Raw genomic sequence first — 25,673 nt, forward strand, 5'->3', positions numbered from 1 at the left:
TAGCTTCCATAGACGTCCACGGGAAGCGCCATAAGCGTTTATAAGCCGTGACGTAAGGGTGTTGTCTTGTGTGACGTCATGACGGCGCGGAGTTTGGTTTGAGTGTGGCTGTCTCCAGTTCTGTTTTATCTTATTTTATTTACTTTTCTGAGCCTTGCTATGTTTACGGCCATTTTACCTTTGTGACGCGCGTTAATGGTTGTGGTTTGTTGACAAGTTTGTTTTATATTAGAAAACAGTTCGGTACGTTAATGTTACAAATGTTAAATATTACGTAACGTAAAGTTACGTTTACGGCCATTTTACCTTTGTGACGCGCGTTAATGGTTGTGGTTTGTTGACAAGTTTGTTTTATACTAGAAAACAGATCGGTACGTTAATGTTACAAATGTTAAATATTACGTAACGTAATTAATTAGGTTCAATAAATTCAGATTAATATTTATATAGCTTAAAACAAGCTGTAAATACCAGGCTGTATTCCACGTGTGTAGATACAGCTGGAGCCAAGCTTGATAAGTCAAGCTTGAAATATAGCTTGAACTCTGCCAACTTTGATGTTTGTTTCAAGCTTGAACCTAGCTAACAGGCCTGAATATTCCAGCTTTGATCAAGCTTATATACTTGAACTTTACAGCTGGAAACAAGTTTGAAACCGGCTTACTGTGCTATCTGGGATGTCTTTTTCAATAAGTGACAGCTGCATGTGTCCAACATTGAAACCACAAATCTGACTTTTGCAAATACGTAGCTTCTCCACCTTTGAAGACTTTCCGTGAAAAGTCGATTAGTCTTTCCCTCCTACATACTCCATATATTTTCCACGCACAACATACAACCGGGAGCCCAATACAATAATATCGAAGCTCTTCTATGCTTCCATGAACCATGTATATATTGTCATGTGGTGGTACAGTATTTTAATGTACTGTAGAGGATCAGATAGAAGAAAGTGAATTTTCATGTACTTGCTTCTTCTTTTTCAATGTGGATCTGAAGTAACACAGTAATTAAAAGTTGAACTCTCCATTTGGAAAAAAAAAATTGTGTAATCATCAGGCTCTTAGTGTGATATTTCTTTTAGCAGATTTTCACGGTTATGTTATTCTCTAAATTGCAATTGTTCTCTTGACCAGCGCTGTCTTCTTTTTCTTCTTTATACACAGTACTATACAATGCAAAAAAAATCGCTTTGTCTTCATTGGTAGATATTCTCACTAGAGTCAAAATACTTCACCACACGAACAACGCCTTATTCAAAAGTGAGGTTGAATTGACAAGATAAGTCTCGTTGGTTCACTTACGCCTACGAACTTATTTGACAAACTCGTGGATCGAACTAGAAAGGAACGAATTTGACAACAGGCTTGACCCTGATGGGGTTAAGAAGACAACTTTACATATCATATTAACATTTAGCCACGAGAGTATATACGATTTGTATGATCGATACTCACCATTATTTTTTTAACTTTTTTATGTTCGTGGTATTTCAGTATTGTGTTTAAGCAGAAATTGGAAATAAAACCACAATATGAATAATTATTTAATTTACTGGAGCTGTTTCCGTGTGTGTGAATGAGCGCACAATTTTTTTTTGTTTATATTTTTCCCACTCCGCGCAGTTAGCGCCTAAGAACTCTCAAAGGCGGTGGGATAATTGTCAAGACTGGCGTCTGAAGGTTTTGTGTTGTTGTGTATCTGTTTACTTTTGGATTGAAATAGTTTATTCTATTCCGGGATCTATCGCAGGAATTTAAGTGCGTTTATGTTTATTAGAAAGAACATTGCCTAGGAAAAATAGTATTTTTAAATGACGCGTTGAAGATCTTGGTCTTTGACGTTTTTTAAACTCAACCAGCTGATCGACCTTGAACTCATCCCCTCAGCTTGTACATACTACATATATTCAGCTGTTATGAAGATTCAGTACATTGGCAGTTAACACTGTGTAGGTTTCACGTCAACAGTACAAAAACATTTAGTGAGTAAATAGGATTTGTTGTCAGATTTCGATTATATCGTAGCGAATCATACGACATGGAGTAACAAAGAATAATACGTACAGATACGACGTAATGAAGAATGGAACATAGCTTTTAAAGAGAGTGTTTATTTTACAGTCCATTGATAGTGAGGGAGATACACTGATTGTGTACGACAGCTCACCATGGGAGGTGCTGTAAGTGCTGGAGAAGACAATGATGATTTAATAGATAACTTGCTAGAAGCTGACTACATCAAAAGTTCAGTTGTCGAACGAGTTTTTCGAGCCGTTGATCGTGCACATTACTTCACACCAGATTTTCAGGACACAGCATACAAAGACGTTGCTTGGAAAAAAGGAAATCTACATTTGTCTGCTCCCTGCATATACAGCGAAGTGATGGAAAGTTTGCGTCTTGCCCCCGGTTTGAGTTTCCTTAATCTTGGTTCGGGAACTGGCTATTTAAGCACAATGGCAGGCTTGATTTTAGGTATGAACTACCATAACTTGCTTCAGTTGCCACAGTAAGTTTAAATATTTTAAGTTACGATTTATATTTTCAGGGCCGTATGGTGTAAATCATGGAATAGAAATTCATGAGGATGTAATGGCGTATGCCTGTGTGAAATTGGAAGAATTTAAAAGAATTTCTCCTGCACTTGATGAATACGAATTTTGTGAACCAAAGTTCGTGAATGGTAAGCCGTAGCCTAAAACAGTTTGGCTTTTATCTGTAGGGTTGAGATGTATAGTGAGCAACACTCTGTCGTGCAAAATATCATATATCATCCCGTTGTCTGTATACTTTTTTGTTGAGACAGCCTTTTACAAATCGCAAATAAAGTCACTGTATCACCATATGTTTGGAGAAGAAACATTTGCACAAATCTTATCACTGGAGGAAAGTATATCTCCAAAATTATCCTCAATAATAGAATTGTTGAATTCCTAGATTTCGTAGTATCATATTGTACTTGTACCAGGCATATTACATGTGTAACAACAAAATTAAATTACATGCAACTTGAAAAGTACTTGGACAGGACAAAGTCAAACATTGCTTCCTCAAGACATATGACACTATAAAATATTGGAGAAAAAATATTTGAAAACTTGGCACTTGTGATTGCAAGTTATACTATATCATGCAGCTGCCAAGACTAATTAAATTCAAATCTCTATTAAACAGGATTGATTGGTGTGGTTGTGTTACAAGAATTGTATGTACCTGTAATTCCATCAGTGGATGGAAGTTGTTTTATGGATTCAAAGACTGTGTTAATTCATAATTCACAAGTGAATTTTACCTGTGACCTCTCACATGGTAGCGCAACGAGAGCCAGAAATGGGTTCCAGTTCGATGCTTCAACTATTTACGTTGTATCTGTCAGAAAATTGTTCTGTGATGGAACTATCCATTGTCAGATCTGGAACTAGCTCTCCTGCTTATCATCTTGTTGGATTTAGTGAAGAATGGCATAGTCACAATGTGAGTGGGTCCCATAATGAATTGTTAGATCTTCACAGAATGTAGCATAGCAGTGTCACTTACTGATAAGTGGATAAGTATAAATTATATGCCCAATTGTGTATCCTGTCAGAGAAATAATTTCTGTGGCAACTGCTTTATTACTTAAGCTCTGGTGCAAAATCAAAGACTCATTCTGCAGTTCGTAGAAGTTAGGGGTGTGAATAAGTCCTTCCACCACCCCACACATACTTATGTTACTCTTATTGTGCAAATGGTTAGACCATCTTAATTTGAAAATGTAATGAAATGTACCACTGAAAATTGAAGATTATTTAGACAGAAGAAATTTTAGTTTTTATTGTTGAAAACACAGTAATCAGCTGCTAAAAAGTGGTACTTAAGAAGTTTAAATACCATTCATAGTACAGAAATCACACCTGCACAAAGAAAGCTAGAAAATAACCCTGATAATATTTATTTTGCTTCTACTTTATTTTTTGGAATGTAGGTTGTGGTGGTAGATGAGTCTGCTTAGATTAGTTTGAAAGAGGGCATTTTGGTTATAAGTGAATTTGGCAAAGGTGTTGTAATGACGATAGCAGTAAAATTTTACTGCGTGTATTTTATGCATGTAAGGTTTTTGGAGACTGATTTGTGTATGTCATTTTGATGACATTAGGCATCGAAACAGATGGGTGGGATTCCTTCACTGGTCAAGGAGGGGGGGGGGGGGGAGGGGGGATGGTTGGAACAAATTAAGCTAAACATTGCGTGGGTGCTGTGCTGTGTTGTGTGACATCATTGGACTGCGGTGTGTTTGTTTTAGAATGGAAGTGAAATGTAGTATAGGCAGTGTGCTCTTGTGGTTTGATTATGTGGTGTGTTTGTGAGGTATGTTGTGTCATTTAGTGTGCTACAGTCATCATAATGTGGACTGCACAAAATTACAAGGTGGCAAAATAGATTATAGTGTATGGAATGTTCTCATGTTAGAGAGAATATTTAATGAAATGCAAACTTTGCTCTTAGGTGCCTGTGTGTGTGTGTGTGTGTTTTTTTAGTAAATTCTGTTATTAATAAGCATTGATAGCAATGCTTTGTCCCATGATTTAGTTAAAAAACATTGATCCACTTAACAACATTTATCAAAAACTATTTTCTCACGTATTGTATTGTATTGTCTTGTCCTATCTGACTCATTCTATCTCAAGTTCAATTCCCATCATTTACCATGCATGAAGTTACCAATTGCAACATGCAACAGGAAAGCCACATACACCATAAGTGCACATTTATTGTAGGTTAACTCAAGATTGTGGTACCAGTAGTGAGGAGGGATTTATTGGTATACCGTACTAGTCTAGGATTGGGCTATGTAGGTGAACTGGAGATAGTGATTCCAGCTCTTGTAGTTTGGGGGGGGGGGGGGGGTGTTACTGATGTGATATCATGGCCTTGGAAATGATGATGTTTGGTTTGTGGTGCACTCAACTGCGTGGTCATCAGTGCCCATAAAAAGTCGCAGTTTTTACACAGCCCCATTTTTGTACCCAGTCCAATCTAGCCACTGTCACGGATGATGATGATGATGATGATGATGACACGAACACCTGGTCCCTGGGCATAGAAGATCTCCAACCTGGCCGTGAATTGAACTGGGACCCTGTGCTCCAGAGGCAGCAACACTAGCACTAGACCACAAGCTGTGGATCCTGGTCTTAGGTTGAGCTGTATAGGCTAACTGGAGATGGGGTACAATTATCTTTAGGTGTGTTTTATATGATTTGTCAGATTTTATTTTTTGGCAGTTTTGAGAGTTTTGTGTTTTCAAAGTTTTGTATTTTTAACACAGTCATTTTTATTATTGAATTTTTAGTTTGTCCAAAACACCTCTTTCATGAGTTGTCCTGCTAATTTCATTGAGTTTAGTAAGTGAATTGGTTTACATGGTATCTGTATTTTTGTGGGTGTTGCGATCACTGTATTGCTCGCCATGTTGGATATATACAAAATAGGAGTTTTCGGCATGGGATGACGTTATTGGTCAAAGCAGCTTGGTGTTATCCCAGTCTCGGGTAAGCCCCATGATTTTGTTCATACAAAGAACACTTTGAAGATCAATTAACTGAAGCCTGTGGTTCCACTTCGCTATCTTACAAGAAAACTGTCATCTTTCAACCTAACCTAAATCTCTGGCTATGCTATGGATCAATCTGCCAATGCAAACAACATATGAAAAAAGTAATACTGACACAAAAAATATTGTGAGTGTTTGTGTCTCTTCGTGTTTGTGCTTGTATGATGCCACACACAACAGCATTTGTGTCTCGGCACAGAGTTGTTCAGTTGGACCTCCACTGTTGGTCTTCACTTTTCCGGCGATGTCTGCCTTGATCTAGGACTTTTTCCATGTGATGTTCATGTCTCCTAAATGTTACAAAGATGTGCTTCACTGTAGGAATAAAAAATGTTAGTCAGATAAAGATGCTTTAGATAAAACAGACATTGCCAAGGAGACCTGTTTTTTTCCCTCCCTCCACTTATAATTCCCCACTGTTCTTCTAATGAACTAAGGTTCTTAATTCTTACTCATTTTCCAATACTTTTGCTCCTTAATGGTTTTTGTTGTTGATTATAAAAAATCAGTTTCGGCTGACTGTGGTTTACGGAATGACAGTAAAGCACAAACAGGAAGGTGCAAAAGGCACAAAGTACCTCTCCTTCTCCGCTATGGCGTGTGTCTTCTACAGCGCAACCCAGCAGTAGCCGCCCTCGGCCATCTTCCGTGTCGCCGAGATGCACCGATGGCGGCCAATCAACCAGCCAATGACTGGTGGCAGGAGCTACCCCCGAACACCCTAAGGATCAGGATCTTCTGCCTTCGGCTGAATGCTGTTCCACGCTGTCGGCCCCAGCCCTCAGTGGTTGTTGATTTGACGGCAACCATGGTGAGATTTTTCCCTATCCTGTCCACCCTATGTCAATTATGCATTGGAATTTGCTCCATTTGGGATAAATTGTTGATCCTTGTATATTCATACTCACTGATCATCTTCTGTCTTCAGGAAACAAAGCTACATCCCCACATCCAATCAGTCCAGTTTGATCTCCCCTCTGTTGATGGCGCTCCAGCACATGGGACTTATGATTCTTCTTGATGATACTATCCATTATTACCCAATCCCCTTAAACAGTTCCTTCCAAACTGTCGCTGTATGTCTATCCCTTTCTGGATACAGCTTCTCTCTTTGTAGTGTATATATTCCATGGTCCACACCAATGGCAAGAGCTGATCTCCTTGGTTAGCTCCCCCCCCCCCCCCCTCCCCTACTTGCTGGTTGGGTTTTCAACACCCACCACCCGCTTTGGGGATCTCCACGTCCTTGTCCGAGAGGCTCCCTATTGAGTGATCTCTTGCACAAGTGGAACTTGTTTGGCTCAACACTGGGGAACCTACATTTTTCTCTGCCTCCATGTCAACCTTCTCTCATTTGGACCTTTCGGTCGGTGCTGTTCAGCTAGCTCGGCACTTTGAATGGTTTGCTCTTGCTAATACACACTTGAGTGACACATTTTCCATGTGTCCTTAGATTACAGCTACAAATGCCATCTATGCACCAAAGATGCTGCAAGTTTTCCCAAGTGATTGGACACAAATCTCCTCTCTAGCAACATTTGATGACCATCAATTTCCTAGCATAAACGATCAGGTTACTCATGTTATGGAAGTTATTCTTACAGCCGCAGAATGTTCAATACCTCATACCTCCCCTTTGCTCCAGGGCCCCCAGTTCTTTGGTGGAATGAGGCGTGCCATGACACAATACGCGAGCAGGGATGTGCTCTTCGTGTTTCTCGCCACCATCATACATTGGCTAACTGTATCCGCTATAAGCAGTTAAGTCCATGATGCCGTCACATCATCCATGGTAGCAAGAAGGCCAGCTGGGACTTCTTTACCAGCTCCTTTAATCCGTAGTTTGGAGTCGAATTCAACGGTTATCCGGCATGTCTAGTGTCTCCCTGATCTCTGGGCTAACTGTCGCACAAGTTACCTTAGCAGTCCCAGTCACGATTTGTATCTCATTGGGTCAATACTTTGCTGAGATTTCGAGCTCTTCAAATTACCCGCCAGCCTTTCTCCCGAAGAAACACCAGTGGAATTGTGACCTCTTGCTTTCTCCTCTCAGAGTCGTGAAAGCTACGTTTTTTCTGTGTAGGAACTCCAACATACACACTCTTCCTCTCGCTCTTCCACCCCAGGACCTAACAGCGTCCTTGTCCAAATGTTGCTGCATTTATCATACCATAGTCTGTGTTACCTCCTCCTCCTCCTTTATAATCGAATTGGTCAGACAGTACCTTTCCCAGAAGATGGTGGGAAGCTGTTGTCATTCCTGTTCCAAAACGTGGAAAGGACAAACATCTCCCCTCTGGCTATCGCCCCATCTCTCTCACAAGTAGTATATTTAAGGTTTTGGAGTGTATGGTAAATTGCCATGTAGACAGGTGGCTGGGGTCCTGAAACTTTTTAACACCTGCCCAATGCAGTTTCTGAAAGCATCGTTCCATCGTCTCGGCCCTATCATCCTTCTGTTCGCAAACATCGCCAAATTCTTGTTGCTCTCTCCACTTATATCGTGAAAAATTTTCTCAGGAAACGCGAGACGGTAGCTACATTTTTTTGATCTGGAGAGGGCATACAAAACCTGTTGGAAGACAGGTATCCCCCACACATTATTCTTTTGGGGGCTTTCAAGGCCAGCTACCCCTTTTCATTCGTGAATTTATGATGGAACACACATTTAAGGTGCGGATGAACACTAAACTCTCCTGTACTTTCTCCCAAGAAAACGGGGTGCTCCAGGGCTCCGTGCTAAGTGTTGCACTGTTTGCCATTGCCATAAATCAAATTATCTATTTTCTCCTTCCCGACGTCTCGAGTTCACTCTTTGTTGATGATTATAGCTCTCAACGGACCAGCCTTCTTGAACGACATCTTCAAGGATGTCTCGATCGCCTCCATTCATGGAGCACCGAAACTGACTTTAGATTTTCTCTCAGTAAGACACGTCTGTGTAAATTTTTGACATCGTGTGGAGTTTTATCTGCCATTCTTACGTCTCGGTCCTATCATCCTTCCGTTCGCAAACATCGCCAAATTCTTGGGACTTCTGTTTGACAGAAAACTGTACTGGTCTTCCCACATTTCATATCTTTCGTCTCGCTGTCCTGCGATCCCTCAACACTCTCCGTGTTCAGAGTGGTACCTCCCTGGGGAGCGGACCGCCCTAGTGTGCTCGCAATTGGACTGTGGAAGCATAGTTTACTCCCCTGAACAGCCGTCTATTCCTCAACATCTTGAATCTGTCCACCATCATGGATTGCTTTTAGCATTTGGAGCTTTTTAACCAGCCCTGTTGAGAGCATTTACGCTGAGACTGCTGGACCTACGCTGCCCAATTAGTGAGCTGTCCTTCTGATTCGTTACACTAGCCAGCTTGTCTTCCATGCCTGCTCATCTGACCCCGTGCCCTTTCTTTCGATGTCTCCTTGGATTTAGGGTCTGAAGGCTGCCCTTCCTCTCTAGTGCCACCAGGAGTCCGCTTCTGTCAACTGCTACATTCCCTTCCCTTCCAATTCCCTAAAACTTTCTTGACAAATGGGGGTATGGCGCCACCTTGGATTCACGCCCAGACCTGCCTTCTCTGTGACCTTTGCTAGCTTCCCAAGGATAGCACCGCCCCTATAGTTTATCGTCGGGCATTTGCTGCTTTATGCACACAAATGGAGAATGCCACATTTATTTACACTGACGACTGAAAGACCACATTTGGTGCTGGGAGTGCCTATATTGTTGGTGACACCCCTATTAGATTTCGGCTTCCTGACCAGTGTTCAGTTTTTTACTGGAGAGCTTTGCGCTGTTCTCCAGGCTGTCCAATACATCCGTCGCCATAAGCGGCTACAGTATATTATATGCTCAGATTCCCTCAGCTCTTTTCTCAACCTTCAAGCTCTTTATCCCTACCACCCTCTGGTCCACGGGATTCAAAACTGCCTCCACATGCTCCAGTTGGAGGGTGTCTTAGTGATATTCCTCTGGATCCCAGGGCATGTTGGTATCTACGGAAACGAGGCAGCCGATATAGTGGCAAAGGCTGCAGTCTCTCTTTCTTGGCCCGCTGTTCGCATGGTTCCCTTTGCGATCTTCAGAGCGTTTTGTCATCGTGTTGCCCTTTTATGGCACACACATTGATCTGCACTTGGATAATAAATTACGGAACGTAAAACCTCTTCCCTGTGCTTGGACCTCTTCCTTCCTGCCTCGTTGTCGGGAGGAGGTAATTTTAACTAGACTCCGGATAGGGCACTGTCTTTTTATCCATCGACATCTTTTATGTGGCAATCTTCCCTCGTTTTGTCCCCACTGCTCTCATCTGTGTACGGTGAGACACCTTTTATTTCAGTGCCCCTATTTTAATCCACTACTCGCTCTTTTACAGCTGTTGCCTGATATATCTTCCCTTTTAGCAGATGACACCCACTCAGCCGATTGCGTCCTTGAGTTTATCAGTGTCAGTGAGGTGATATCGGTCATTTGTAGTTTTTTTTCCGGTGGAAACAACCCCTCTTCAATAGCAGATTTCTAAGATTTCCTTCTGTTTTTTGTTTCCTTCCTTCTTGCGTTTCGCTCCCATTGCTGCTGATTTAAATTCGGTTTTTTACCCTTCCTAAGCCACAGAATGGGCACCACCATAGCAGTTTTGTGCCCCAAAACAGTAAAAGAAAAACGTAAAGTGTTTGCTTGTGAATTAATGCTCAAAAACAGTTCCCTTTTAATTGTAACAGTATATAGATCCACACTGGGAAATTTTCAATTACTTATGAGGAACATAGATTCCTTACTGTGCTATCTGTCAGACATCAGCAAGCAGTTAATAGTCTGTGGTGACTTCAATGTAGATTTTCTACAGGATTCTGATAGGAAAAATGATCTGGAAACCTTATTTGGATCCTGCGGTTTTGCTCTCAGTAGTTAACTTTCCAACACAGGTGGATAAAGAGTGTAGGTCCCCTAATTGACAATGTTTTCTTTGATGAGGCAAAAAGCAAGAAAATAACTGTTTACCCAGTAACAAATGCTCTCTCTGAACATGATGCACAGTTAGTCAAGCTAAATGACATAGTGCCTTGCAGCATGGACACACCTCGGTGGAAGTAGGTTACAATCATTACAGACTACAGGGTAAGTCTTTTTTAAGTTTACAAGAAACAACCTGTGATGGAATTTTTAAAGAACCAAATGCCTGTATAAAATTTAATCTATTCCATGGTAAATTCATATCAGTATTTGAAATTAGTTTTTCCTCACAACCTAATCAGAAGGGACATCAAACAGCCATGTAAAAAAACCATGGATTACTAAGGGGATTGAAGTATTTTGTGAAATGAACAGGGAAATGTATCTTTTGGCAAGAATAAGTAGAGACCCTGTAGTAGTTGTGCGTTACAAAAACTCTTCAAACTTACTAAGAACAGTTATTAAAAAATCAAGAAATATGCACATACTGTCAAAACCCAGTACGTCTGACAGCAGAGTTACAGCATTATAGAATATAGTGAAGAAAGAGACAGGACAGCCAACCACAGAAGAGCATAACATTACTATTGAATTGAATGGGAGGGTTATAAATAACAAGTCACAGGTAGCAAATGTATTTAATAATCATTTCTTAAACATAGTAGAAAGCATAGGGATCAACAGTTCAAGAGAAAGATAACAGCAATATGTTGAAGTTACTCTCATAAAATTACATCATATGAATGTACCACCAACTTCTACTTCTGACATTAAGAGGATGATACATTCTCTCAAGAATAAACGCTCTTCCGGTTCTTATGGTGTCTCCAATAGAGTACTAAAGATTTGTTCCCATATAATAAGCCCAGTATTGTCCAAAATACGTAATACTCGAGACATTTTTCCAGAGAGACTAAAATATGCCATTGTTAAACCCCTCTTTAAGAAAGGTGATTCGAGAGATGTCAGTAACTACCGACCTATTTCACTACCGACATCATTTTCCAAAATTTTTGAGAAGGCGATGTATTATAGAATAGCATCTCACCTTGGCAACAATATCATCCTCAGCAAATCACAGTTTGGGTTTCAGAAGAGTTGCTCGACTGAGAATGCCATCTACATGTTCACACACCAGATGTTACGAGCATTAAATAAATAATAGCACCAGTAGGTATTTTCTGTGACCTATCCAAGGTATTTGATTGTGCAAATCATAGTATACTCCTAGATAAATCAAAGTTAATGGGATTAACAACCAATGGATCATATCATATCTAACCAAAAGCATGCAGAAAGTTGTACTTGGTAGTAATTCAACCAACAGAATACAGGGACATAATTCTGACTGGGGAGAAATCGCGTGTGTAATTCCCCAGTGCTCAATCGTGAGTTCACTACTGTTTCTCATATACGAGGGTTGGAACTTTAATAGTGGCGACTATTTATTTACAGCTTGTACAAAATAGATGTGTGTTGCAAAGTTTTAGTGGCCTTCAAAGTAGTCACCAGCATTGTGTATAACCCATCGCGAGCAATGTGGAAGTAGTACGATACTCTTAGCAGTGCCAGTTGTGTTGACAGTTCGTGCAGCGTGGTCTATTGCCCGACGAATTTGTAGCAGTTCTGAAGTGAGAGCAGTGAAGTGTTTCCTTCAGTTTACAAATAGAGTTGAACTCACGATGGCTTAAGTTAGGGGAGTGCATTAGGTAGTATAGCACTTAGCAGCCCCATCACTCAAACAAATCAGTAACAGCTTGCACTGTACTTGCCTGAGCATTGTCCTGCAAAATGATGGTCAAGTCCTGCAGAAAGTGTCATCACTTCTGTCTCTATGCTGTTCATTTTTGGAACTCAACCTACAACCATCTTAGAGACAGAAGTGATGACACTTTCTGCAGGACCTAATCATCATTTTGCAGGACAGTGCTCAAGCATGTACTGTGCAAGCTGTTACTGATTTGTTTGACTGATGGGTCTGCTGTACTACCTACTGCACTCTTCTGACTTGAGCCCTCGTGAGTTCAACTCGATTTCTAAACTGAAAGAAACACTTCATGGCATTTGCTGCAGAACTGCCACAAATTCATCAGGCAATACTGCGCCGTTCAAACTGTCAACACAACTGGCACTGCTAAGAGTAGCCTACGGCTTCCACATTGCTGGCAACGGGTTATAAACAATGGTGGTGACTACTTTGAAGGTCAGTAAAACTTTGAAACAGGTATCTATTTTGTACGAGCTATAAATAAATAGTTACCACTATTAAAATTCCAACCCTCGTATGTAAATGATCTACTGTCTAATGTACAACAAGCAGAATTAGTTCTTTTTGCAGATGACACCAGTATTGTAATCACTCCCAGCATACGTACAGAAATGGTGAACGAAGTTCTCAAAAATGGTTTTCTGCGAATGGTCTCATCTTGAATTTCACAAAGACACATCATATTCAGTTCTGCACCCCAAGGGTTACTGCACCAGTATAAGTGTAACACGTGATGATGAAATAATACATAGGGTGGAAACTTCAAAATTCTTAGGTGTCCATATTGATGAGAATTTAAATTGGAAAAAATGCATTTCGGAACTCCTAAAACAACTTCGTTCAGCCCTATTTCCATCTAGAATCATAGCAAATTTTGGGGAGAGAGAAATCAATGTTGTTGTTGTCTTCAGTCCTGAGGCTGGTTTGATGCAGCTCTCCATGCTACTCTATCCTGTGCAAGCTTCTTCATCTCCCAGTGCCTACTGCAACCTACATCCTTCTGAATCTGCTTAGTGTATTCGTCTCTTGGTCTTCCTCTATGATTTTTACCCTCCATGCTGCCCTCCAATACTAAATTGGTGATCCCTCGATGCCTCAGAACATGTCCTACCAACTGATCCCTTCTTCTAGTCAAGTTGTGTCACAAACTCCTTCTCCCCAATTCTATTCAATACATCCCCATTAGTTATGTGATCTACCCATCTAATCTTCAGCATTCTTCTGTAGCACCACATTTCGAAAGCTTATATTCCCTTCTTGTCGAGAAATCAATAAGTTGACAAATTCTGGTTATTTTCATTATTCAATAATGTCATGTGGAATAATGTTCTGGGGTAGCTCATCTTTAAGACAGAAGGTCTTCATTGCCCAAAAACATGCTGTAAGAATAATATGTGGTGCTCACACACTGTCATCTTGTAGACATCTGTTTAAGGAGTTGAGCATTCTGACTACTGCTTCACAGTATATTTATTCTCTCATGAAGGTTTGTTATAAATAATCCACTACAGTTCAAAAGGATTAATGAGGTACATAATTACAGTACTAGAAGAAAAAATGGCATGCATTACTCAAAATCAAGGTTGCCTTTAGCACAGAAAGGGTCACACAGTGCTGCAAAAAAAAATTTTTGACCTCTTACCCAGTGATATAAAATGTCTGACAGATAGCAAGGTAAAATTTGAAAATAAATTGAAAAATTTCCTCCTTGACAACTCTTATTCTGTAGAATAATTTCTATGTTTGTAATGTGTAAAAGTGGTGGGTAGGAACTGCTAACTCAATCAATATCTCTTGTTTTCATTATTATTTTTTTGTGGGGGGGGGGGGGGGGGATAATTATATGGTGATGTTTAGAGTACATATAGATGTACAAATTAATATGTAAAATTACTCGTTCCATGTCATGACAATTTATTGTGCAAAACAATCTGTGGAACACGAAAGTAACTACCTTACTTACCCACCAGGCCTTAATTTACGTCAATTTCTTCCGTCTCAGCATTTCTTCACTGCAACTACTCTTTGATTCACTCCATTTTAGTTTTTTACATCTTTCATTGTCTTACCAGTCTATTTTTCACTCCCCCTCTCCCACCTCTGTTACGTACAATGCACTTAGCTTTTCACTCTTATTAACTCATGCATGACACTCTTAACTCGTGCATGATGTTTAAGCAGTAATCTCTGTCTGAATATTACTCTGTCTTCACCTTTAAGTCCTCAGGTTTTCAAATCTCATCCGATGCAGTCCCCGATAATCAGTCTTTCTTTCTCACCCTGTATGGTAAGTCTGCCCTGAAACACAGTTCTGGGCGACTTTCCTGAAATCTACCCCTTTTCCTTCACCCCTCTTCCTTCCCCTCCAACACTTCTGCCTGAAGAAGGAGCCACTGGCTCTGTAAGCTTGTCATTTTCAACTGTCTTTTATGTGTGTTCTGCTGCCGCTTGGTGAATACTAAATATTGTTTGGTTATTGTGTTAGTAGTCAGTGTAAACGCAGTGGGCAATATTTTTCTGTGTCAAGTGTTAAAATTTTTTCAATATTCTGCATATTTCACATCACTGGATTTCTAGTGTAAAATATGCATTTTGGCAACACTGTTTCCAGTGTTCTTCTCTTCTGTTTGTAACAAACGAATGACTACCATTCTGCATCGAGTTTTGAGTTCAGTTTAACTTTTTGTTAGATACAATTTCAGTGAGGAAATGCAGTAGTGGAAATGTGAGGCGAAAAAAGATACAAGAAGGCGGTCTTTAAGAAAAGTGAAAAACACTTCACAGTTGTTCGAAATCTGGCAGAGGTATTACAGAAATATCTTGGTCCATAAGTAACGGTATTACCATCACATCCATTGTGCAGGAGTTGCTACACTCACTGCAAGAAGAAATTTAGTGACAACCCACAAGAAGGATCATCACCTGAATGTGAAACTGAAGAAGACAGTAAAGATGTTTATATTCCTGGGTGTGAAGTTATTGATGCATCGAATGTTATCGTTTCTGCTGTGGCCTACTATATCCCCCGTAAATGTACAGGAAAAGTAAGAAGCACAAGAAAAAAAAAAAAAAAAAAAAAAAAAAACAGTATGTGAAAAGAAAAGTGGAAGAAATTGAAATAAGTTTTACGCATGCAGCATCTTCAAAATTTTGTTAAGTGTATAATATAGATGCACTTGGTGCAGAACCTGAAGATAGTGATATATGCCCAAAATGTGATGTGTAGTTTCAAAACCTAAATACTGCTGTCTTAGTAGCCACCTAGTCTGAGAAGATACAGTTACTGACACTGATAGCAGGTAGCTATTCTAAGCAGCAAATACATAAATACATACCAACTCTCTCACATCATTTGGTTTCGAAAGCTCGTAAAAATATGAGAAAGGTATTTCGATGTGCCCAGATTCTTACTGTGGGCATCCATTGCAGGATTATAAGCTTACTATTGCTCTGTAATATTAACAAAAATTGCAGCTGGCAAAGTACTAACCAGATTGTTGATATATCTGTTAGTGAAAATGGTGAAAAAGGTAAAATGATATATGAAAAGGCCAATAAAAGAAGCAATCTCATAATGAAAAAGGAGAATCCTAATTTATAAAAATTGATGCATTGTGGAAGGGAGGATAGTTGAAGAAGACAGTAAAGTGAGAAAAGTTTGTTACAGAGGTTAAACATTGGATCATGAAAGTAATAGCTCACCATCATATCCAGAGGATTCAGAGGCAGGTCATAGCAGAAGTAAAATCAGCCTTATCTCAGAATACAGACACATTAGTTCATTTCGACTGTGCGGAGAACTGTTCTGTCCCTTTGCAGAACGAAATTCAAAGTTACCACTGGCACACATCACAGGTATCGATATTCAAAGGGGTTGCTCACTTCCTTGGAACATCACATTGTTTTGCTATTGTCAGTGATGATCCCATTCACGACAGTGCATGTGCATGCTATGCTATTGGCATGATAATTATGTCATAGCATCTAGAGGGCACGCATTTCCTATCGTGTGTACGTAACGGATGGTGGAGCATCTTATTTTGAAAATCACTTTCAGCTTTGAGGTTGGTCAACACTTTAGTACAGGAATGAAGCCGCAAAAAAAAAAGGAAAGAAAGAAAGAAAGGAAGGGGGGGGGGTTGATTTTGGACACCGGGGCGAATTTGGGCAGTATGGCTTATTTGCTCTTTGCCACTACATAGAAACAAAGAGTTACTTATTTTAACGTCCGTGCGCCAGTTATTTTAAATGCAAGATTGCATTTATCGCTTTCCACAACTTTTATTTTGCATCAATTGTTTCCCTAGGTGAGTAATTGACACACAGTCTCAATGTTAAAACCCCCCTGCGGGTCCGGGGTAAGAATAGGCCCGAGGTATTCCTGCCTGTCGTACGAGGCGACTAAAAGGAGTTTCAACTGTTTCGGCCTTCCATGTGATGGTCCCCCTTGGGGTTTGACCTCCATTTTTCTAAATTTCTACAGAAGTACGAGCCTTTTGGGGAAGGACACCTTACGTGGTGTACCACTGGTCCTAAGTGCACTCAGACCTTGGCACTCAGCATTGCACCGGCGTTGTAACCATACCCACTATTACTCAAATTGGGCCTAAACGCCTTTTGGGTTGTCCCAGTTACGCCCATAGTGCGTCTCCATCTGCACCAGCGATCATGATGGACTTTCCATGGCACCAGAAATCCAGCACGGTAGCCAGCCCGTTGTGGTGGGGTCGTCATGTACCCTCTAGGTTGTAGCCCCCTGACAACACAGGGATCGTACTGCCGATACCTGAGCTGCACCCTCCCCACGTCGGCCAAGGAGTAGATGCCCGTCTCCTTGGGGCATCAGGACTCCCGGCAATGGTCATCCTGCCAGGTGGCCCTTGCTGCGGCTGGGTGGCGCCCGTGGGGAGAGCCCCTGGTCGGAGTGGGTGGTATCGGGGCGGACGTTTCGCAGATGAAACGTCACCACGTATCGGGTCGCTCTGCGGCCGAGTCTTTCAAAAGAAAAAGTACCGTTTCTGGTTCTGGTTCTCCTGCCCCTTCCCCCTTGGCCACTCCATGGGAGGAGGGACAGGGCCGCCGGCTTGGAGCGAAGTACTTCCCCCACTATTTGGTCTGTTCTCGAACCGATGGGGGGACATTCGCCACCTCCAAGCCCATATTCTTTGTTCAGCACATTGAGGACATCTTCGGGGAAATCGAGGCTCTCAGCAAGATGCGTTCAGGGTCCGTACTTATCAAGACCACGTCCGCCACACAGTCGGCGGCGCTCCAGGTGTGCGACCGCCTAGGGGACATCCCAGTCTCCATTGTCCCACATCTGGCACTCAATAGGACGCAGGGGGTTATTTTTCATCGTGACCTCCTGCTACAATCTGATGAGGAGCTCAGGGCCAACCTGGAGCGCCGAGGCGTGCATTTCGTCCGGCGAGTCCAGCGCGGCCCCAAAGACCGTCGCATCGACACTGGGGCCTTTATCCTCGCCTTCGAGGGGGACGTTCTCCCGGAGAAGGTAAAGGTAATGTGCTACCGGTGTGACGTGCGACCCTACGTTCCGCCTCCTATGCGCTGTTTTAGGTGTTTGCGCTTTGGGCACATGTCGTCACGGTGTGAGGCTGAGCCCCTCTGTGGCGATTGTGGCCGTCCTCTTCGTGAGGAACATACATGCACCCCACCACCTCGGTGCGTTAATTGTCCTGGCGTCCACTCGCCTAGATCCTCAGACTGCCCCGCATATCAGAAGGAGAAGAAGATACAAGAAATCAAAACTTTGGATCGGCTGTCTTATTCTGAGGCCAGGAAGAAGTACGACCGCCTCCATCCCATGCCATTGACCACTTCATTTGCCTCAGTTGTGTCCACTCCTTCCGCGGTATCCTCACCCCTCTCCTGTCCCCCCTCCGCCTCCTCCGCCCATCAGGGGGCTCTGCCTCCGCCTCCCAAATCCCTCCCTTCCAAATCCTCCTCCCCCGTGGCCCCCACCCCCTCTGCCCCAGGGGCCATCCTTCCTCCTCCTTCTCCCCACACGCCACCTGAGAAGCGATCCTCTTCTCAGGCGTCCATCGGGGACACGTTCCGGACACCGGATTCCGAGGTCCGGCGTTCCAAAACGGACCCCGCGCGTGAGGACCTTCTTCGGGTCCAGCCCACCATCCCTGTGCCTCCTCGGCCTTCCAAGAAGGCCTCCAAGAAGAAGTCTCTATCCCCCTCTCCACCCCGGCGCGTTTCGACTGACGCTCCATCCGTGAGTCGCCGCTCCCGGCCGTCCTCAGTTTCGCCGGGACGCTCTGCTGCCAGGCGCTCAGCTGGCCTTTCGTCAGCAAATGATGCTGCCCCTCCTACACAACCAGGGACAGCGGCCGCAGCTGGCGACCAGTCGATGGAACCAGATCCGCCTCCCGTCGGTTGTAGCGTTGTTCCCTCGCAACCTGGCCCTCCGCGGCCGTCGAGGTGACCAGCTCTTCCCCCGTCTCGTTCCCCCAACTTTTTGACTAGCGATGGCGTTGTTTCATTGGAACATAAGAGGTATTCGATCTCATCGGGAGGAATTACAACTGCTCCTCCGCCTGCACTGTCCGCTCGTCCTTGGACTCCAGGAAACCAAGTTGCGCCCGACTGACCGTATTGCCTTTACCCACTATACCTCGGAGCGGTATGACCTTACCCCTGTGGACGGTGTCCCAGCTCATGGTGGGGTCATGTTGCTCATTCGGGACGACGTCTATTACCATCCCATCCCATTGACCACCCCACTCCAAGCAATAGCTGTCCGCATTACTCTTTCTGCTTTTACTTTTTCAGTTTGTACCATCTACACTCCACCGTCGTCTGCCGTTAGTCGGGCAGACATGATGCACCTGATCGTTCAGCTTCCCCCGCCGTTTTTATTGTTTGGCGACTTCAATGCCCATCATCCCCTTTGGGGCTCTCCTGCATCCTGTCCGAGAGGCTCACTCTTGGCAGATGTCTTCAACCATCTCAATCTTGTCTGCCTCAATACCGGCACCCCGACTTTCCTCTCGGACTCCACTCATACCTTCTCCCACTTGGACCTCTCGATATGTTCTACCACTCTTGCCCGTCGGTTCGAGTGGTATGTCCTTTCCGACACCTATTCGAGCGACCACTTCCCCTGTGTCGTTCGTCTCCTGCACCACACCCCATCCCCACGTCCTTCGAGCTGGAACATACTGAAAGCTGACTGGGGACTTTACTCATCCCTGGCGACCTTTCCGGACCACGATTTTCCCAGTTGTGACAGTCAGGTCGAATACCTCACGGCTGTTATCATCCATGCTGCCGAACGTTCCATTCCTCGTACTACTTCTTCACGTCGCGTTTCCGTCCCCTGGTGGAACGAGGCTTGTAGGGACGCTATCCGTGCTCGACGACGTGCTTTACGCACCTTTCGCCGCCATCCTACGTTGGCGAATTGTATTGAATACAAACGACTCCGAGCGCAATGCCGTAGAGTCATCAAAGACAGCAAAAAAGCTTGTTGGGCCTCTTTCACCGGCTCCTTTAACAGTTTTACTCCATCTTCCGTTGTTTGGGGTAGCCTGCGCCGGCTGTCGGGTATTAAGGCCCACTCCTCGGTACCTGGCCTGACCTCAGGTAATGCGGTCCTTGTTGATCCGGTGGCTGTCGCCAACGCCTTTGGCCGCTTTTTCGAGGAGGTTTCAAGCTCCGCCCATTACCATCCTGCCTTCCTTCCCAGGAAAGAGGCAGAAGAGGCTCGGCGACCTTCCTTCCACTCGCTGAATCTGGAAACCTATAATGCCCCCTTTACTATGCGGGAACTTGAACGTGCGCTTGCACTGTCCCGGTCCTCTGCTCCGGGGCCGGATGCCATTCACGTTCAGATGCTGGCACACCTTTCTCCAGCGGGCAAAAGCTTCCTTCTCCGTACCTACAATCGCGTCTGGACCGAAGGTCAAGTCCCCATGCGTTGGCGTGACGCCGTTGTTGTTCCTATACCCAAACCCGGGAAGGATAGACACCTTCCTTCTAGTTACCGCCCCATTTCTCTTACAAGCTGTGTCTGTAAGGTGATGGAGCGCATGGTTAATGCTCGGTTAGTCTGGATTCTTGAATCTCGACGGCTACTTACTAATGTCCAATGCGGCTTTCGTCGCCGCCGCTCCGCTGTTGACCACCTCGTGACCTTGTCGACATTCATCATGAACAACTTTTTGCGAAGGCGCCAAACGGTAGCCGTGTTCTTAGACTTGGAGAAGGCTTATGACACCTGTTGGAGAGGAGGTATCCTCCGCACTATGCACAGGTGGGGCCTACGCGGTCGCCTGCCCCTTTTTATTGATTCCTTTTTAACGGATCGAAAGTTTAGGGTATGTGTGGGCTCCGTATTGTCCGACGTCTTCCTCCAGGAGAACGGAGTGCCTCAGGGCTCCGTCTTGAGCGTAGCCCTTTTTGCCATCGCGATCAATCCAATTATGGATTGCATTCCACCTAATGTCTCAGGCTCTCTCTTTGTCGATGACTTCGCGATCTACTGCAGTGCCCAGAGAACATGCCTCCTGGAGCGCTGCCTTCAGCGTTGTCTAGACAGCCTCTACTCATGGAGCGTGGCAAATGGCTTCCGGTTCTCTGAAGAAAAGACGGTTTGTATCAACTTTTGGCGATATAAAGCGTTCCTTCCGCCATCCTTACATCTCGGTCCCGTTGTTCTCCCATTCGTGGACACCACTAAGTTTCTAGGGCTCACGTTGGACAGGAAACTGTGTTGGTCTCCACACGTCTCTTATTTGGCGGCCCGTTGTACACGTTCCCTTAATGTCCTCAGAGTTCTTAGCGGTTCATCTTGGGGAGCGGATCGCACTGTCCTGCTTCGCTTGTATGGGTCCATAGTCCGATCGAAGCTGGATTATGGGAGCTTCGTCTACTCGTCCGCTCGGCCGTCCCTCTTACGCCGGCTCAACTCCATCCACCATCGGGGGTTACGTCTTGCGACCGGAGCCTTCTACACTAGTCCTGTCGAGAGTCTTTATGCTGAAGCTGCCGAGTTACCGTTGACCTACCGGCGCGACGTACTGCTGTGTCGGTATGCCTGCCGGCTGTCGTCTATGCCCGACCACCCCTCTTACAAGTCCTTCTTCGCCGATTCTCTCGACCGTCAGTACGGGTTGTATGTGTCTGCCCTGCTGCCCCCCGGAGTCCGCTTCCGTCGCCTGCTTCGACAATTGGATTTTGCCCTCCCTACCACCTTCAGAGAGGGTGAGAGCCCGACACCACCTTGGCTCCAGGCTCCGGTTCATATTTATCTCGACCTCAGCTCACTCCTGAAGGATGGTACTCCGGCTGCAATGTATTGCTCACGGTTTGCCGAACTTCGTGCTCGACTTGCCGGTCATACCTTTATTTACACCGATGGCTCCAAAACTGACGATGGTGTCGGCTGTGCCTTTGTCGTCGGGGCCGCCACATTTAAATACCGGCTCCTCGACCAATGTTCCAGCTTTACGGCCGAGCTTTTTGCTCTCCATCAGGCTGTTCAGTATGCCCGCCGCCACCACCTTTCATCATATGTACTCTGCTCTGACTCACTCAGTGCTCTTCAGAGCCTTGGAGCTCCCTATCCGGTCCATCCCTTGATTCAACGGATACAGCAGTCCCTCCATTCTTTCGCTGATAACGGTGGTTCTGTCAGCTTTCTGTGGGTTCCCGGACATGTGGGAGTGCCTGGGAATGAGGCTGCGGATGCTGCAGCCAAGGCTGCAGTCCTCCTGCCTCGGCCAGCCTCCCATTGTGTCCCGTCATCCGACGTTCGTGGGGATGTCTGTAAGAGGCTTGTGTCGTTGTGGTGGGATGCTTGGTCATCCCTCCAAGGAAACAAGCTCCGGGCAGTAAAACCGCTACCAACTGCTTGGACAACATCCTCCCGACCATCTCGGCGCGAGGAGGTCCTTCTGACCAGGTTGCGGATTGGGCATTGCCGGTTTAGCCACCGCTACCTGCTCTCCGGTGACCCAGCCCCGCAGTGCCCTTGTGGTCAGGCATTAACAGTGCGCCATGTTTTATTGTCGTGTCCCCGTTTTAGTCAATTTCGTGTTGTCCTGTCCCTGCCATCTACTTTACCGGATGTTTTAGCTGATGACGCTCGAGCAGCTGCTCGTATTCTGCGTTTTATAACTTTAACTGGCTTGTCCAAGGACATTTAATCTTTTTACTTATTTTGTCTGCATCTTTGTCGGGTCCTTCTGGTGTCCCCTCCATCCCCTTGAGTTTTACCAGATTCCATGTGCTCAAACAACAGCGACTGGGCGCTAATGACCTCAGCAGTTGAGCGCCCTTAAACCCAACCAAAAAAAAAAAAAAAAAATCAATGTTAAAAATCCATGCATTATCATAAAGTGGAAACTTTCTATTGTTGCGCCGAGCAGGAAGTTATTGTAACCGTAATTGTCGATGTGCTCAGTAGCTAACAGCATTGAGACAATTTATGTAAAAGTTTGTCGAGTTTCTTGTGTAAGGTTATAAAATAACAATGGTTTTTGTGAAACTGTGTACTGTGTGGGATGATTTCGGACAATGCCAAGAACTTATAAGAGCAGGAGAGGTGCTACAGTAGGGTGTAACACAGGACTTTTAGATAGAGCTGTTTGTGATATTCAGAGTGGTAAATTATCGTACAGAAAACGTGTGATATGTATGGTATACCTAAATCATCCCTACAAAATAAAGCGCAGAAAGCACATCAAAAAAAAAAAAAAAAAAAAAAAAATGGGAGGACAGCCAGTGCTAAATAAAGAAGAAGAATAAATGTTGAAGCAAGGTATCTTGAGGGCTGCACATTGGGGATTTCCCTTCACTAAACTGGATATTAGATATTTAGTTAAAGGCTACCTTGATAAATCTAGCCGAAACGAGAAGAAATTTCGTAATAATTTGCCATGGGAAGAATGGGTGCATTTATTCCTCAAATGACAGTCAGAAGATCTTTCTGTTCGCTTAAGCAAAAATAGTAAACAAGCTCGTACGGACCTTATCTGTAATATATCAAATTCATTACATCATTCCATATCATTTATTTGTAACAAAGGGCTACCTTAAAATGTGTAAAATGTCACCAAAATCAAATAAAAAGCACATAGAATTCATAAAAAAAGGCAGTAACTGTCCGAATTCGCCCTCTATATACTGTAACTTCGGACAGAGATTTAAAAAACACATGTGTCCGAAATCACCCCAATCCATGGACTTTGGACACTTTATTTAACTGCCTCAGATAAATTTACGTACACATACACTTTCTGGTTCTGGGATATTTTATTCGTTATACATATACCCTACCATTTCCATAATAATCAATTTAATCTAACAATATATACGAAAGTTACAATTAAAATAACCACAAAACTGTCCGAAATCACCCCATTTGACTGTGTGTGTGTGTGTGTGTGTGTGTGTGTGTGTGTGTGTGTGTGTGTGTGTGTGTGTGTGTGTGTGTGTGTGTTTTCCCCACAACAGAACATGGAAAAAGTGCATGTGATGGGGTAGGAGGTCTCTGTAATCTCCAACATAAGGTGTTGATGCTGTAAGAAATGCTACCGGGTTTGTACACACCGTATCAACATTAGTCACAAACGTGACACTCTTAATTCTGAATGAAAATACATTAGGGGAATTCCATTTAAAAAAGAGAGAAGAGTTTTCTGCTATGAAGCCTGTGGTAGGAATTCAATCAAGTCGCTACCGGGTTGCATCCCGAAGTGGCACATTCATTGCAAGAACGGTTCTCCATTAAGTGCAGCTTGTTACTGTCTGTGAAATGCAGAGACTACAGTATACATAAGAAGATTTTGTAGTGAGCCACTTCATTTCTTGTGTGTATCACAATCAGTGGTGGGTGGGACAGATAATAAGTGTCTCGAGCTGCAAAATATAACCATCTCCTTTATGACCCCTCATGGCCCTGCTAATGCTTTTAGAAGGCAATCATCAAAAGATCAGTGTGCAGTTTCCATTTCCCAAGTACTGCTTTTGTTAGATCATCGTGGTCCGTGTACAAATTCAGCTCGGCTATAAAAGTTCAGTGGAAAAAAACAAAACAAAAAAAACAAATTAACTCTTTTCAACAGTGCAGTGTTGATTGTTACATTGTAGGCAATTGTAATTAATGAAAAGTCATGAAGTAGTAAAATCATGACAGAAGACAATAATAATTTGGTGAACAATATCACAAAAAGAAAAATGGGTATAAATATTCTATATCTAATTTTTGTTATAAAATGCTTTTGAACAAAATTATGAATTGTTTTCCCACTCACTTATAATGTTGTAAATTAATTATTTCGATACAGAAATACCATTTTTGCACAACATTTACTTAAAATCAGTGATCAGTTTAAATAGTTAAGTGTCCATGATTTTTTGACCTTGAGAGGAGAGTTACATCTATCTTAAAAATTGTCGCATATTTTGAACAGACAAGTATTGCCTACTCTGATTGTACATTCCCTAAGTGCGGTGACCAGCTAACGTATCATGAAATTTTATAACATGTAGGATGAGGGTTTTGGAGAAAATAATTTCTAAATAACCAAAAAATTTCAGATTCTTTCATGTATATGTACAAATATTTTGACAGTTTAAGAATTTCATGCGTTAGTGTCATAGCTGACTATTAGCAGTCCTTCCATTTATCATTTTTTCAAGACAGTTAACATCCTGTGATTATTCATATTTTCAAAACATAATTTTGAAATTCACAAAAAGTTACCAATTTTCATGTTTATTTTTCCAAAAAAATGAAAAAAAGCTCAGTGTGTATGTATTAGCTACGTTTTATAGTATTGGGAGCAAACTATTTATTGAGAATAAATTCAGATGTCTATCACTTTTGGTTTCTTTATTACAATTTTTCAATTTCCCCTTTTGTTATGGCATTTTCATAACTACTCTCGTTTAGAGAGGTCTGCAGCATTATAGCAAATCATAATAAAATCAAAATATTGTAGTTTTTGAGAGGTATCATGTGGAATTTCAAGATATATTTTTTCAGCAAACTCTGAAATAGTGATGTGACACATTCACTCTTGACCTGTATGACTTGAGATGAAATCGCTCAGAAGTGTCATCATTATTGCCTCTAGAGCATGGAGTTGTGGGTTTGATTCCTGGCTGGGTCAGAGATTTTACTTGCTCTGGGCTAGGGGTTTGTGTTGTCCTAATCTTTTCATCTCATTGCCAAAGTGACATAGAGAAAGGCTTGCACAAGTAAGCTGAACTATCACAGATAGGGTGTCTTGGGCGATAATGCCATACGATCATTTCATTTTCATTATATAATTGTAGAAGAGGAGCAGACATAGCCAAAATGTCAAGAATGTTTGGCTGTTTCTTG

At 43.1% G+C, this 25,673-nt stretch overlaps 1 protein-coding gene across 3 annotated transcripts in view; it reads left to right on the forward strand.

Annotated features, from left to right (window-relative positions):
- Positions 1-1,628: 1,628 nt before the first annotated feature.
- The window catches only part of LOC126181994 (protein-L-isoaspartate O-methyltransferase domain-containing protein 1-like), a 68,295-nt gene continuing 44,250 nt past the window's right edge, over positions 1,629-25,673 (forward strand). The window contains exons 1-3 of one of the 3 annotated variants that reach the window (XM_049924816.1): positions 1,629-1,984; positions 2,124-2,477; positions 2,551-2,685. In XM_049924816.1, coding sequence (XP_049780773.1) covers positions 2,171-2,477; positions 2,551-2,685 — 442 coding nt within the window. In that variant the 5' untranslated portion in view covers positions 1,629-1,984; positions 2,124-2,170. Of the gene's footprint in view, positions 2,478-2,550; positions 2,686-25,673 lie in introns of all 3 variants that reach the window. The other 2 variants (XM_049924817.1, XM_049924815.1) reach the window with 2 other exon arrangements.

This window comes from Schistocerca cancellata, chromosome 1 (assembly GCF_023864275.1).
Source record: "Schistocerca cancellata isolate TAMUIC-IGC-003103 chromosome 1, iqSchCanc2.1, whole genome shotgun sequence".
NCBI lineage: Eukaryota > Metazoa > Arthropoda > Insecta > Orthoptera > Acrididae > Schistocerca > Schistocerca cancellata.